A 16,234-nucleotide genomic window follows, 5' to 3' on the forward strand; every position below is an offset into this window, starting at 1 on the left:
TGACATCCTGTCGGCCCAGACCAACAAACATTGGTAGAAAACTGAAATGAAAAATAAAAATAAATCAAAGAAAAAGGAACACACCGAGACTACACCGGAAAAACCAGTGAACAGATAACAAACCCATCACGCGTATACGTTTATAAAAATTAAAAAAATAAAAATAAAAAAGAAAAAAGAAAAAGAGAAAAACAGGACGACTAACCCATTCCGACTTTCCGAGCAATTTTCCAGGAAAATTCAGCTTCCAACATGTTTGGAGCCGCCCCCCCACCCCCCGCCCGAGGGGGGTGGGTTCAGGAGGTGAAGTAGAAGACTGGGTGGAGTATGAGGTGGAGGATCTTGATGCAGGTGCAAGAGAAGGACAAGAACACCACCCCGTACACGATCCGAAGAGCCATTGGAACAGGCTTGAGAGAGAGAGAGACAGAGAGAAAGATCCAAAATGAGAGAGAGAGAGAGAGAGAGAGAGAGAGAGGGAGAAGTGAAGTGCAGTGAAGTACAAGGGATTGGATTTAAAAAGTGGGAAATGGATAACGCTCATGAGATTTGTTATTTATAAGTCCATATATAATACATCACATAATATTTTATTTTATTTTTTATTTTTAAAGTTTCTTAAAAATTTTATTTAATTTTATCCTTCTTAAAATAATTAAATTCTTTTACTAATTATTTATATACTATATATTTAATAACAGAAAAAGAATTAAAAAAACTTATGTATAATGAATGAGGCTTATAAATTATAATGAATGGGTTTATAAATAGAATTTTCCAAGGTTTCTTTCACAGTTTGGACGTAATGCACACGTGTCAAACTGTCAACCAAGGGGCACTTAAATGCCACGTGGGAAAGATGAATGGAGATGGCACGTAGGGGCACGTACGGGGGCTTGGTTTAGAGCACCTGTATGTTACACGATGCAATTCAATTCAATTGGACCGTTAAGACCAAAAACGTTTCCGTTCCTTCTCGTATAAATGAGGGCCTTTCACATTGGGGGGGGGGGGGGGGGGGGGGGGGGGGGGGGGGGGGGGGGGGGGGGGGGGGGGGGGGGGGGGCGTTGCCAACGGTCCAACCATACACTTCATTTTCAATTTTTGCTTATTTATTATTGTTTCTTAAAAAAATTATTATTTCTTTATTTGGGCTAATTATAAATTTATGCTCTCTCTCTCTCTCTCCCCCGTCATTTTTCCTTCATTTTTTTCTTTTTGGCTTGCCTTGCTTCTCCATCTTAAATTCAAGTTCCTATTTCAATAAAAATTAGTTTATTTTAATATTTAATGCAGTCTTACAAGCAAGTTGGGTCCATAGCTCAGTGGTAGAGCATTTGACTGCAGATCAAGAGGTCACCGGTTCGAACCCGGTTGGGCCCTTCAGTGACATTTTCTGTTTTACAGACCAAAACTAAATTTTTTGATTAGAGTTTTGCTACATACAAGTACAGTCACGTATTAATCTGTGTACTAATACTGATTTATTTATACTTAAAATTTAAATTAATACTGTTTTCAATAAAATCTACTTTCTGACCAATCACATCACATTGGTGCACAGATTAATGTACAATTATGTTTACAATTATATTTTTCCTCTTATTAATGATATCTCTTTAGAATCTCTCACCCTATTGTAAGATTGGGCCAGTTGGCTATTATTAAAATAAATTATATTTTTAATTATGAAATGTATAAATATCACGCAAATCCTTTTGAAACACACTACTAAAATCCCGGCATTTTGTGATTGATTATGCTACTTTGTTTGCAATTGTAGTCGGGCGAAGGAAGTCTTGACTTGTTACTCGTTCGTAGGTACACTAGAGTGGATGTGGGTTGCATTGTTCTAGCTTCGAAATTGAAAGGCAGTTTATCTCTATTCTGCACTCGCCAAGGCAAAGAAGCCACAGCTCCCCTTCTTTCATGGTGCTCAGATGCGATCCTTTCTACACAACCGAGAAAAGCAGGAAGAATGCCCAAAAAAGAAAAATGCATGTATAAAATCAATCATAGCTATTTCTGTGTATCCGGCGATCCGCTACTGTCCACACTATTCCAGAGCTAAGGGAATATTATCGGTCATCCCCAGTTAACAATCTCACAAACCCACCCATAAATAAATCCAGTGGCCAACTAATCGAAAAAGCAACGTATCCACATTCTTTGAATAAGGGGTTTTTCCCATTTTCGCTCTACAAATAAAGAATTGCCCTTTGTCTCGTCTCATTTAGGATTGGGGAATCATGGGAGTGGAATCACAACCCACTCATTTTTCAGTACCTAATAGAAGAACTGATACAGATATAATAGAACCAGCAATAGCTTAAAACCTCAATCTCTCTCGTCGAAAGGAAAAACTCAGAAAAATGACCCTCTCCCACTCACTTCCCTTGCCTGAATTTATGTCTTCTTCTTTACCTGGCAACCACAATACCCCTATTCTCAATCGCCCTAGTCCCACAAAATTGGGTTTTATAAGACCCACAAACCCAAAACAAAAATTCAACTTCTTCGTTTCTCAAAAAGTAAAACCTATTGGTTTCTTTGGGTGCAATCTCTGCGACTCTAATTCTGGGTTTAACAGTTGTCAAATTTTTGATGAGTGTTATGCTGCACAATCAAGTGGGATCGGACCCAGTAGTAGAAAACACAAGGTCTTCTCTATTAAACGTGCTAACACTCGAGCTCTCAGTGATCGCCAGCTCTTTGGCTTGGCTTCAGGGTTGTACAGCTCCAGACAGTTGGGCACTTCCAGACTTACAAGTTCAGGATGCAAAATTCTGTCTGGTGGTGCCCTGAGAATTCCAAATACAAAAAGTTTCAAGCATGGTAGTGGGATTTCAGGAGCTTGCGAGGTGAATTGGAGCAATCAGAAATTTGAATTGAGGTCCAAATCGGTGCTTAGTATAGATAGAGCGGTAGAGAGAGAGGGAAGTGGAGGGGGGCCGGGTCGGGAGAATTCTTATGATGCCATTGTTATCGGGTCTGGGATTGGAGGATTAGTTGCGGCGACGCAGTTGGCGGTGAAGGGTGCTAGGGTTCTGGTTTTGGAGAAGTATGTCATTCCTGGTGGTAGCTCTGGATATTACCAGAGGGATGGGTATACTTTTGATGTTGGGTCCTCTGTGATGTTTGGTTTCAGCGACAAGGTCAGTTTTTTGCGTGGATTCTTGTGTCTTTCCCACGTTACACTCTACTGGTGTGATGATATTTAAATATAAATCCATGTGCTTATGGTGATAGAGATAAAATTTGGTTCATATCATAACTTGTGTTCTGAAGAATTATAATGGTGTAGGGTGTTTGTAGAAATGCGAAATTTGTATTTGATGTGTTCCTCAAATCTGGGCAGGGCAATCTAAATCTGATAACCCAAGCATTGGCAGCAGTTGGATGTGAGATGCAAGTGATACCTGATCCAAGTACTGTACATTTCCATTTACCCAATAACCTTTCTGTCCGAGTGCATAGAAAATATAGCGAATTCATTGCAGAACTTACTGATAAATTTCCCCATGAAAAAGAAGGGATCCTCGAGTTCTACGGTGAATGTTGGAAGGTCTGTCGTAAATTTTAAAGCGGAATGTCTTTTATAATTAGGATGTCTACAACTTCCTCTGGCTATTTTTGCCTCCACTTATTATTCACTACTCACATTAGGAACTTGTGTAAATAATGAGTAGATTTTCAACGCTCTGAACTCCTTGGAATTGAAGTCACTTGAGGAGCCAATCTACCTTTTTGGGCAGTTCTTCCAGAAGCCCCTTGAATGCTTGACACTCGGTAATAATTGTTGCCTGGATTTATTTATTTAGCGATGAATTGTAAATCAATGTCATAATTGTAGAAATAATCCGGGCATTGGTTTATTTCACCTTGGGATATCTTTTGGGCAATAGTTTGCTCAATTTCTTGGTTTTCAGATACTTGCGTTATGTACTGCAAGTCATATGTGATTGTGGCTTGAAAAGTAGTTGAAGCAAGGAAAAGTGGATGTTTTGATTACTTCACACCTGTACTTGCTGCTAAAACAATATGTGAAAGAAAATTTCAGTTTAATTTATCAAAAGTTTATACCCAATACTCGGATCTCTTTTATGGAATTAAATAATGTTGGCGCCTGCAGCCTATTATTTGCCACAAAATGCTGGAGACATAGCTCGAAAATACATTAAAGATCCCCAGTTGTTGTCTTTCATAGATGCAGAGGTGGGTTGAAGGAACTTTCTTGATTCTATTAGAATTTTTATATAGTTATTGAATAGTCTGGACATATGGTTCATCCCATGGACCTCTGCTTAAAAAGTTCTGCCTATTTTGTTCCTGCAGTGTTTCATAGTGAGCACAGTCAACGCTTTGCAGACACCAATGATCAATGCTAGCATGGTAAGCTGTTCAATTTGCTTTTTAGGTTCTTTCTATGTTTATTCTTAATGCTGTTTCGCTGTATATTTTTTGGTCCCAGGTTCTTTGTGACAGGCATTTTGGTGGGATTAACTACCCTGTTGGTGGTGTTGGGGGGATTGCTAAGTCCTTGGCAAAAGGCCTGATTGATCAGGGCAGTGAAATACTTTACAAGGCAAATGTTACTAGCATTATACTTGAGCAGGGAAAAGCTGTGAGTTTGATATTAGTCTTGTATTAAGTAACACAATAATTATCCAGGATTCATTCTCTGGGTCAAAAGGATGCTTTTGTTGCTTATTTTATTTTATGCTGCAATTTTTAGGTGGGAGCTAGGCTGTCAGATGGAAGGGAGTACTTTGCCAAAACCATAATATCAAATGCTACTAGATGGGATACTTTTGGTTAGTTTTGGCAAGGAACTTTGAAATTTTCATTTGGATGACAATCTCTCTTTTTTTTTTTTGTTTTTGCTATATTATGTGCTGGTATGTTTAATTCTCTTACTCATATTTTAATTTCATCAAACTTTGCTTGTGTAGGAAATCTCTTAAAAGGAGAACGCCTCCCTAAGGAAGAAGAGAATTTTCAGAAAGTTTATGTTAAAGCTCCATCTTTTCTTTCTATTCATATGGGGGTTAAAGCTGAGGCACTGCCTCCAGATATGGATTGCCACCATTTTGTGCTTGAGGTACTTGTTTTATTTCATAGCTTCATTTCCTCAGCAATTTTTTGGGCCTATACTGAAGTAGTATTTGATTAATAGCTCAGCTCACCTTCTTGTCTTTGCTTCCCCCCCCCCCCCCCCCCCCCCCCCCCCCCCCCCCCCAAACAAAAAAAAAAAACACAACCCACAACAAAGAATGATTGGAAAAAATTAGAGGAGCCATATGGAAGCATATTTTTAAGCATTCCAACCGTCCTTGATTCATCATTGGCTCCAGAAGGACGGCACATTCTTCATATTTTTACCACTTCTGCCATGGAGGACTGGGAGGTAAGTATAATCTATCAAGATTGAATAGAAAGGTAACATCTTATTTGGATCTTTGCCCTCCCTAAATTTTAGGTGGGGTTCAAAAATGTCTATAAATTTCAAATAACAAAGGAGCTGCTCTACTTTCTAGGGTCTTCCTAGAAAAGACTATGAGGCTAAGAAGGAAATTGTAGCAGATGAAATCATCAGGAGATTAGAGAAGAAACTATTTCCAGGGCTGAGATCATCAATTGTTTTTATGGAGGTACATGCATTTGGTCATACTACTGAGCAATATTGCAAATATGCTTTTGACAATGTGCAAAATGGTAAAAGTGAACTTTAGTTGCAGAATGCTGTATGTACTTAAAGGTTGAAATCAAACTTTGGTTTTCAGAATGCTGAATGTTGGTTTGCCTTTAAGGAAAGAGAAAAGAACAGAAAATCTACCTGACTACTAAGTCTGGGCTGTAATGAAAACAAATTGAAACCGATCCCCTCCAATATCCCCACCTCCCAGTTTAATGGCGTTGTCTGCTCATTTCTGCTTCTTGAACTCTTGACAAAATGACATCGATTGAAAATTTCTCTGGTCCTGACCCATGGCAGGTAGGAACACCAAAGACACACAGGCGGTACCTGGCTCGTGATAAAGGTACCTATGGACCAATGCCGCGTGGCACTCCCAAGGGACTACTCGGAATGCCATTCAATACCACAGTAAGTTCAGTTATATGCTATGGTGGGTCTATTAGTAACTAGTTTTATAAGCATACTGAATTTACTTTGGCTCATCTGATAATGGAATCTACAGGGTGTAGGTAGTCTTTACTGTGTCGGTGATAGCTGCTTTCCAGGACAAGGTGTTATAGCTGTAGCCTTTTCAGGAGTAATGTGTGCACACCGAGTAGCTGCTGATCTTGGTGAGCGACGGCCTCTTAAGTTCAAAGTAGCTTGTTTTGGGCGATTCGGCCTATCTTTTAACACCTTAACAGGACAAAAGTTTAGCAACATCTTCGTAAATGAGCACTTCTCAATTGGTTTTTTTATTTTTTATTTTTAAATTGGCAGGGCTCGAGAAGAAGTCACCAATATTAGATGCTGCCCTCCTTCGACTTCTTGGTTGGTTAAGGACGTTGGCATGATCTACCAGGTCCATATGAGAAAAGTTCGTGAGTCAGCATGACCACCTTGACTGCAAAATCATATTGTTTTTTTTTTTCCTAATCATATAGTTTGCTTGAACATATATGATTTTTTTTTTTTAACTTTTGTTTTTATTTTTCCCCCTTCGGAGAGGTCACCAATCATTGAAACCGATGTATTTTGCACAGTGGGCGGTAAATCAATGCCAGCACACGGGATTGCTCTGTAATTTTTTATTCGCTAAGCGGAAACCATGCAGACAAAAATTGTAGAGTTGTCTACATGACGTTTATGTATCTTCTAACCTGCGAATTAAAATTCTTACCTCAATCCACTAGATATATATTTAGCTATGCTATTTACTAGTAGGTGTACTGACATTGGACCCATTACAATAAAATTAATTAATTAATTAGAGCATCAATACTTATGCTAACTGATGTGTAAGATTTTAACATTATTAGTACTTAGTAGTGTGTTGAGTGTGTCGATAAGCAGATTTGTAAGTAGATTTTTTTCATAAATATTTGATGTGGTTACATAGAACCGTTGTTTGTCGTTTTGACATTAGACTGCATGAATTCGAGATTTTCCGGAGACATCTCAGAGGATTTTGCATACGGTGAAATTGACTTAGGAACATGTAGCATTCTCCTTGGATGACATTTTATGGGGGATGGTTTTTACACATTGATCCATTCGCTACCATTTCTTTTCACCTGGACACTCAGCTCCTTCTGCAGCTGTCCAGGGACCAGATCTATGCTCCTTTGCAGATCGCAAATTTATTAAGCTCCAGATTGGAGTTTCATTCTCCGCAAAGAAAGGTATGCCAGAAGACGGTAACCAAAAACCATGGCTACCAGGGCACTGACCTCCATTATACCGCTGTCTATTCTCATCCCATTTATGGTGGGTGTGATGTCTTCATACTGCACCTTCAGAAGCAGCCTGTATGTGTGGTAGTTGAAAGACAGATAGCGGATCCAAGAAATGAATATCGGAACTTTCTGCAACGTTGTAGACACTTTATTGTTAGTTTTGGTTTTAGATTTATGTGGCAACTTATGAAAATAAGTTTTTGTGGAGAATCTTGAACTGTAATAATATACGGTGAGAACTCCTCCTTTTGTTTTGATGTCACACAGCATACATCAAATTGCATCTTTTAAACATTTTTTCCCTCAGGTGTCCGATTGTGACCCCAGGTGTCCGGTTGTAATTATGATTTTCCTTCCTTAAAAGTGAGGATTATTTATAAAATTGAGTATGATCCTCCTCCTCCTCTTCTTCTTCTTCAATCCTCCTCCTCCTCCTCTTCTTCTTCTTCTTCTTCAAAAAAAAAACCCTTTTTTTCCCCTTCTTCGTAAACTTCAATTGAAGAAAACTAATATCGACTTCTGAGCTTCCTCTTCCCAACCCCTCCAGAGAAAGGGAAAAAAAAAAAAAAAAGGAAAAAAGAAAAGGGTTCGCATGTTTACCTTCACAAAGAACCCACCAGCTAGCATGAAGGTCATGACAGCTACTGAGGCCAGAGTAGTTGCCCTCTTCAAGTCCATGAATGTAGCTCCTATAGCTAGTCCAAATCCCTGTTGCAACCAGTCATATTTAATTACATATGCTATTTTTGGTTAAGATGTCATCTTAATCATCACTATAAGAGGTATACCTGAGCCGCCACAATGCAGAGGAAGACTGTAAGCATGCTTAGGAAAAAGGGACCAGCACTCAGTCTCAAGCCTGCCATAAAATAGACGACAAGAAGGAATAGTACTGGTAGTAACAAGTCAAGTGGAAGGTCGCTTGTAGTTCTAGCCACAAAATATGCACTTAGTCTGTACATGTCGGCTGCTCTTTCTTTACTCAGCATGGCTCTTTCTTGCGGGAATGTGAAGATTGCTGTGAATACAGGGAAGAATCCCCAGAAGACACCGATGAAGAAAAGCAGTCCTGCCTGCAATAAACGTAGGTTAAGTTTGCCACTCGATGGTATAGTTCCGCACAGGCATAATAGCAGAAGCTATGTGAGATTTTTCAGTACCATTGGAGGTCAATTAACTTATATGCAATTTTGATGAGAAATTGGCTTACCTGTTCTTGCAGGCCTTTGGGGCTGTCAGTATCAGACTGCCACCACAGTAATCCCAAGATAATTGCAGTAGAGAGAACTTGAGTGATTCTCAACCAGCTGAAATAGTCATGCCTCCGTTCTTTGAATCCCCTCCAGAACAATATGGAATATTGTTCCCACCAGCTTGCCCCCCACTGTCTCTTTGGAGAAGAGACCTTCAATTTTACTTGTTCATCGAGGGGTATGGGAACCAGAAGTTTCTTCTTTTCATTTTCTGCAACTCTTGTCTCATACGCCTCCACAAGATACTGCTTTTAAATAAAAGATTCATTAAGAAGGGCCATAGCCTTTATTATGCTCCCAAGGAATCAGGTAACGTGGCACCTGCTCTTTGGACAGAACAATCACAACTATGAAGAACTCGATTTCCAGATGAGGAACTCTAAACACCAGTTTTTGCTGCTTTTAACTTTTATTCATGGGAAAATATATGGTCTGAATTATGTAAAGGGAAAACAGTTTGCTAGTTGGATGCATCATTCACACCTGCCACTTAGTAGGTTTTACTAGGAATTTTCTTCCCTCTCTTTCTGTCACAAATGTTCATGGGACTGAAGGTGATTCGGTCATTTGATCTATAAACCGGCTATATGTTTTGATCATGTCATGACAGTGAAGGTTGAGCTATATGATCATGACATACAAGGTCATGGGACCGGGGCTTCTCTTCGGCACATTGTTACAATAGATTGTAAAACATATGTAAATTCTAGATCTCTGTCTGGATATTTCTATAAATGTTTTTTTTTTTTGTGCATCGTGCCATTTTTTTGTAATTACTGCATCACGATAACTGCTTATAATTTAAATGCATTTCAACGTAACAAGCAATAGACCCAAAAAAAAAAAAACATTAGAGATTTATAGAATTAACACTGTTTACCTCATGCACGACAGCAGGAGATGGTTTCCTGTTCCGTATTTCAGCCTCGGAATTCCCCATTTGCACTTTGTCCTCTAATTCTGATGGTACTGAGACATCATGGAGGTTCCCATTTGCAAGGTCTATCAAGAACTCGGCCGGATTCATGGCAATCAGAGGAGAGCATCCTATAGATGAGAAATACACCATTGCTTCTGATGCTTTTCCGAAGTAGAGCAAGCTCCCTTTCCCAAGAAGGATTAACTTGTCAAATTTGTGGAACAGTCTGCTTGATGGCTGATGGATCGTCGTTACCACTGTTTTTCCGGCCTGCCATAAATTTAGAAAAAGTTATTACATACAATACTACATCTCTGCATTCTATAGATTATATTGTCACAGAAACATATTGTGTAACTTGCCAATAGGAAAAATAATGTGTAAAATACCTCTGCAATGTCTTGCAACATCTGGACAATCCTTAAAGCAGTGGTAGAATCCAAACCAGAGGTTGGTTCATCAAGAAACAGAAGTGACGGGTTGATTATGATCTCATTTCCAATACAAACTCTTTTCCTCTCTCCACCTGACACTCCCCGAACAAAGGAGCCCCCAATGATAGTGTCTTGGCACCTGTATGCACATTATATTTCTCTTCCTAATTAGCTTTCAAGAGCAAGACTAACTTCAGGGGTGCAGAAAAATGCTGAATGCTTCTTGAATATATTCCAGAGTCAAAGCGAGTGGGGGAAAAAGGTATGCAAATTACCTCTCCAAGCCTAGCTCATTGATGACATCTATTGCTCGTTTTTCCTTTTGCTCTCTTGTCAATGTCTTTGGTAGTCGTAGGAGGGCTGCATATGTCAATGTTTCCTTCACTGTAAGGTGAGGAAACAGAACGTCGTCTTGAGTCACAAATCCTATCCTGTCAAATGTTTCACGTTATTATGATGTCTATTTGGGCTTTAATTCTAATTAAATCCCAGGTCATGTTTAGTCTAGTGTGCCTTTAGGTAAAACTAGCAAATCTGGAGAAAACATTCATAAGAAGGCTTAGATCAAGTGAATTCTTGATGGGAAACCAAATCAATCCTTTATTGTAATTGCTCCTTCCCTTGATTGACTGATTTGATGATCAATACTGACATCTTTGGGTACTGTAACTGCACTAGTGATGTGTTACTGTTCCTTTGTCTCTTTGAATAATCTAGAGCTGGAAATGATTGATATCCGAGTAAATTACTACTTATCCTAAAAATTTAAAAGGGATCAGAAATAGTGAATCTAATTACTCAACTCAATATTCTAGTGCATACTCCAAAGCCTATAGTTAGCAAGTAAACTTAGCCATGAACTGAGTTTAGATCCGGACCTGCATTTTAGGAACTTGGAATAAGACTGGTCATTGTAAGTAAGTGATCCAACGGTGGGCTGATTGATCCTTCCACCGAGCAGATTTAGGAGTGTTGTCTTTCCACTTCCTGAAGGTCCCATCAATGCCAAAAGCTCCCCAGGGTTCACTGAACCCGTAATCCCATTCAGAATATCCTTCTCTTGGGTTGTTCTCATTCCTTTGAGAGTTACCTTGTATGTCACATCTGTGAACTGCGATTTCCCAAATAAGAATCCATCCTCAGTGAAAAAATTGATTACACACCTTCCTAATACTTAAAAAACATATACAAAACATGATTGTTCCTTAGATACCAGTGCTCACAAAACTTGTCAGATCGTCCAAAACACTTCTTTCCTCAGCAGATCTGTGATGTTTCTCTTATTTTAAGCTTAAGGTCTGACTCGGATTTCCTAGCCTCAATACAGTAGTACTCAGAACCAGTTAGGAATATGAACTAGTTCCTCTGGTTCTAAAACCCAATAGCTGTTTGTACTGCTGGAAAGAAGGGGAAGTCTTGTACATAAATATCATATAGAATGAATCTCTGTACAAGACTGAACCTGTTCATGCCATATAATATTGCTATCGCTAGCCATGTTCTATGGATAGCGTTGATGCTATATATATGTGTGTGTGATCAATGCCCATTTATCATGGCCTGTCCAAAGAGATAGTATAGCATCAATCCATGGAACATTGAAAGCACATGAGGTTCGAACACCGATATGTGGAACACCCTCAGTAAAGAAGGGTAAAGGAGAACATGCACGTCCGGCACTGTTACCTTGAGATAAATTGGCAAGGTTGGTTCTGTTTGCAGCTTCGGTTTACATATGCCAGCTTCAAGATCCTGATCGGCTGCAACATCGTATAACTGATATTAGATATGAGCACAAAGCCAAAACGTTCATCAGTGCCTGAAAAGTGAAAACTCTAGCGCTTCCATTTCATTCATGCCTAGTGATCATTACGAACAGATTGTATGTGATGATTCAATGTTGTAATTAATAAGAAAACAGCATAATCCATCATTCCTGTGTACTGGTAGTAGAAATATGCTACACATAACCGCACTAACATTTAATTTAATTTATTAATTCAAAAATAATATATTGATTAAGTTAGCAATATACCTTGAGTGCTCATTCTAAATAAATATAGGTGTCAAGAAAGTCCGTAGAGATTCTTCAACTTTCTCTAAATTCATTGACAATAAAATATGAAAAAAATGAAAAAGAAAGAAAGGATCCCACATCAGAGAGACGTAAGTAGTTTAATCCTTTTCAATGTCGCATCTGAAGAATTACGAGACGTGCAAATTCTAAGACTTGGGACCCAATTATCTCTCTCTCTATAATTAACTTGTACTATGAGTAGAAAGATACCCTTCACCTTTATTTGTCATTTAAGAAAAAGAAGAAGAAAAAAGTGATGTCTCCCACCGATTAGGAGTGACGTGAAGGATTGACTACACATGTTAATTAGTGACACTCAAATGCATCCTTGAAGACTAGATCAAAGCCAAAATATAAAGAAAACAGGACCAAGCTAGCCACCTTAAACACTCAACAAAGATTCCTATAATCACTTCATGATGTTTAATTTTGAATGAAAAAAAAATGTATAATTATTAATTAGAAGCGAAAAAAAGTACTTCCTAATATTCAAACGAGTGATCAAAGGCAGCCCAAGTGGTTCCTTTGGAAAGAGGGGGCCACTTCGCACCAAGCTCCCAATGTCCAACTGATAATACAGGCAGTAGTGTACACTTTTTTCAGAAAGGCCAGACATTATTGTATATTATTGAGTGGCATCAAATAAAAGTGGGTAAACTGCCCCTGGCTCACTTTTTGGATCTCTCACATCAATCATTTCTCCGTTCTCAAAGCGCACTGTCATCACTACCCTTCGGCCTTTGCCATGATCAACAGTGTTTACTAAGATCTGATCTGTTTTGTGTGCAGCCCATAAAAGTTTCTCTGTGTAATTATTAGTTGTGTTTCCGTTTCCCATAATTAATTGTCTTTCAAAAGCCAACATAAGTCATACGACCATGATCAGTAGTACTGTAACGTTAATTATGTAAATTTTATTTGTTTTTTCTACGCACGCAGATTTAAATAGTTATTTGCTTTTTTAAAGAGCATGCTCAACACGACCAAAATACTCCGGTCCCTCTCTCACCAAGTGCATTAAACACTTGTCTCTCTGTTGTTTGAAGTTACTTAAAAAGTTTTGCACCAACAAATCCTAATGATTATGTATTAATGATGTAACATCATTTTATATATGAAAGATTAAAAAAACATGGATACAAACACGTGTGCACTCGCAAGCCAAGTGGTATGAACAATATTTCCCAACAAAGGTTTTGTGGAATCCAAGTGGCCGGCCTATTTGCGAGCACCAACATGCTCGATCAGAGGGACCCCGGAGCACCTGGCTAGCTATGGTACTGTAGTCAATAAACATATGCAGAGAGACTTACAACCATCATCGTCGCTAAACGGCTTGGAGTCTGCTATTTCATCAGGAGGCATTGTGAATCCGGTGAAGGAGAATGAGAAGCCCAAGCTGGCACTCGAGGCTCGGCTGAGAGCGGCGCCGCTGTTCACTTCATCCAATTCTATCCTCATTTGAGCACTCCTACACTTTCTAATGTGTGGGTTTTTGCTGCTGCCGCTACCACTTCGCCCTGGTGATGGCACCATCCGCCTACTAGACTTTCTATGCAGGGACGTTCCGCCGCTATCCACAGATGCTGCAACCGTCTCCACCACTGATTGATCCGATTTTGCCCTTGCCAATACGGATGAATTGGTTTTCTCCATGCTCACGACTGTATGGTATGCTATGAAATATAGAGCAAACACCCAGAAACAAAAAGTACTTTTAGTTAAAATGGATTTGTAGAAGTGCTTCTCGTGATTAATTTACCTTTTCACCAATGACTATGGATAAAATTTTACAAGACTCACAATGCCAGGCTGCCATACCAACCAATTCATGTTGAAACGTCTAAATAATGTAACATTATGCGTGTGGCCGTGTCCGATCGAGAGTTGTCTTCCTTATTACATAATTTAGGCTTTACTAGCGATATATATTTCCCAATGACCGGATCATGATCAGATTTTATAATTGATCAGATATCAAGATGAAGCTAAAATGTCATGGAGGTCTTAAGATCAAACCAGACCAAATGCTAGCTTGAGGTATAAATAAAATCTCGCTAGAGTTTAGAAGACATGATCAGAAACCTGAAGTACTACTACTCTTCTTCAGAACCTCCCTACTAGACGTAATTATGGTGGAGGTGGTGGCGAGAGAGAGATATATACATCAGAGGTCATGATCTTTCACCATAGGCTCCTTACCACCATGATATATATATAAAAGAGAACGACATACATTACAATATCATGATGATATAATATAGCTGCAGGCACAGATCAATTAAATGAGGTCTGAGTTATCCATACCTTGGGTGACTGAAAAGCTAGCTAGCGGAGGAACGGTGTAGGAGATCAGGAATATCTCAATTCTCAACAAGAAGCTGTTTGTTCATGAAAGGTATATATAATAGGCTCCAAGAACACCACCGTCGACGTACGTCGTGTATCCACTGCTATATGTTGTAATTACCAAAACACCCGCCTAGCTACTTCTCAACAAAATACAAAATATATATGCACGTATTCCCGTTAATTAATTGTTCTAACAGCGTAACACGAGGAGTAATAATTAAAAAGAAAAAAATATATATAAATAAAGAGCATCCGGCCACACGAGACGTACACGTGTGTAAACTTTTTAGTAACTCTGTTGCTTTGGAATTTTCTTGCTTTAATCTCGGTTCACGTCCATTGCGTCAACTAAATCCAGCTCTAAGAGTCAAATAGGACGCTTTTGAAATTATTGATCTTTAACCTTATTTGCTAGGCTGATTGGTGTGCCGACTTTTGATTTAATCAAGTAGCTAGGACGTAGCACAATGCGAAAAAAGCCATGGGATTTGTTATTTGTTTACCGATCGAGGCCTGCATGGCTGTAACATGAGGCTCTGGTTTGATCTTAGGTTACCCTTCCTGCAGGGAACCAAAACTTTTTGGAGTTTCCTGTGAATATGTTTTTCCTTTTCGAATTGGAACACGTACGTACAATATTAGCCATTTTTTCCATTATATTTTCAGGATGATAGAGAAATCATGATGCGTGCCTCTAGTTACATGATTTCTATCGTCACGGCATATCTTAATTTGTTGTCTGTTGCATGTCTTCACTGATCGTTATCTTCTTCCTTATTTATTAATTCTATATTCATTTCTTTTTTTTGTAAGTTTTGTATTTCTACATATTCGAGCCATCGATCGATTTTATCTCAGGGATGCTTAGGGTTGAGACTTGAGAGACGTTGAGGTTATATATAAATATATACTAGTTCAAGTTTTTCTTTTAAAAAAATACTAAAAAAGACAGGCTAAGGTCATTTGTTCTCATTTAATTTTTTAAATATAGGTGTCCTTGTTTTTTTTCTTTTTCTTTACCTTTTCTCTCGCAGTTAAAATGGAAAAGGCACTACAAAAAAAATAGACTTTTGTAACTAATTTATAGCAACGAAAATACTATTTTGGTAATTGGTTGCATTTATAGTAACGAAGAGACTATTAGCAACCAAAATAGTCTTTTCGTTACTATAAATTAATTATAAAAGTCTATTTTTCTTGTAGTGAGGAGCAGGACAAACTAGAATTTAGAGTAGAATTATAGTGCAAGTTTAATTAAAACTAGGATTTAGAGTAGAATTAGAGTGCAAGTTTAATTAAAACTAGGGTTTAGAGTAGAATGTGCAAGCTTAATTAAAACTAGGGTTTAGAGTAGAATTATAGTGCAAGCTTAATTAAAACTAGGGTAGAATTTAGTCTTTTCGTTGCTATAAATTAGTTATAAAAATCTATTTTTCTTGTAGTGAGGAGCAGGACAAACTAGGATTTAGAATAGAATTATCCTGCTAGGGTTTAGAGTAGAATTATAGTGCAGGTTTAATCAAAACTAAGGCTTAGAGTAGAATTTAGTGCAAGTTTAATTGAAAATGAAAAAAACGAAGATCAGGAAAAGATTGGCCAAGGTCGACAGATGAGGAGTTTGGATGATTTTTTTTCATTTGATGATCTTGGCCAAGCTGTAATCTTTTCCTTTCACATATAAACTACAAAAGTTTCTCACGACTTTCCAATGTGGGATAAAAGGTGTCTGGGCATTCTCCTCCAACGCACAAGGCGCATAACGACAGTGGGTTGTCGTTTTCTCCCA

At 38.5% G+C, this 16,234-nt stretch overlaps 2 protein-coding genes and 1 non-coding gene across 6 annotated transcripts; 2 read left to right on the forward strand and 1 right to left on the reverse strand.

The window, feature by feature from the left end:
* Window positions 1-1,311: 1,311 nt before the first annotated feature.
* On the forward strand, window positions 1,312-1,383 carry TRNAC-GCA. Its single transcript has one exon. It is a non-coding gene; the product is annotated as a tRNA-Cys (tRNA).
* Window positions 1,384-1,828: 445 nt separating this feature from the next.
* LOC122275663 (prolycopene isomerase, chloroplastic) lies at window positions 1,829-6,885 on the forward strand. Its single transcript, XM_043084812.1, has 13 exons — window positions 1,829-3,155; window positions 3,359-3,565; window positions 3,690-3,789; window positions 4,133-4,215; window positions 4,336-4,392; window positions 4,472-4,624; window positions 4,736-4,814; window positions 4,953-5,101; window positions 5,273-5,407; window positions 5,538-5,651; window positions 5,996-6,106; window positions 6,201-6,309; window positions 6,458-6,885. Exons 1-13 carry the CDS (start codon window positions 2,373-2,375, stop codon window positions 6,529-6,531), a joined length of 2,154 nt encoding a protein of 717 aa, XP_042940746.1. The 5' UTR covers window positions 1,829-2,372; the 3' UTR covers window positions 6,532-6,885.
* On the reverse strand, window positions 6,640-14,562 carry LOC122275661 (ABC transporter G family member 22-like). 4 transcript variants are annotated; one of them, XM_043084809.1, is made up of 11 exons: window positions 14,404-14,562; window positions 13,410-13,772; window positions 11,706-11,779; window positions 10,898-11,130; window positions 10,295-10,450; window positions 9,975-10,158; window positions 9,547-9,855; window positions 8,624-8,911; window positions 8,202-8,486; window positions 8,014-8,121; window positions 6,640-7,542 (listed from the first exon to the last, which is right to left on the reverse strand). In XM_043084809.1, the coding sequence occupies exons 2-11, from the start codon at window positions 13,750-13,752 to the stop codon at window positions 7,321-7,323; spliced, it is 2,202 nt and encodes a 733-aa protein (XP_042940743.1). In that variant the 5' UTR covers window positions 13,753-13,772; window positions 14,404-14,562; the 3' UTR covers window positions 6,640-7,320. The 4 variants fall into 4 exon arrangements, with proteins under 4 accessions (XP_042940743.1, XP_042940742.1, XP_042940744.1 ...); XM_043084808.1 differs by lacking the exon at window positions 14,404-14,562 and adding an exon at window positions 13,900-14,319; XM_043084810.1 differs by lacking the exon at window positions 14,404-14,562 and having other exon boundaries at window positions 12,055-13,553.
* Between the last annotated feature and the right edge of the window lie 1,672 nt (window positions 14,563-16,234).

Source organism: Carya illinoinensis, chromosome 9 (genome assembly GCF_018687715.1).
Source record: "Carya illinoinensis cultivar Pawnee chromosome 9, C.illinoinensisPawnee_v1, whole genome shotgun sequence".
NCBI classification, from domain to species: Eukaryota; Viridiplantae; Streptophyta; class Magnoliopsida; order Fagales; family Juglandaceae; genus Carya; species Carya illinoinensis.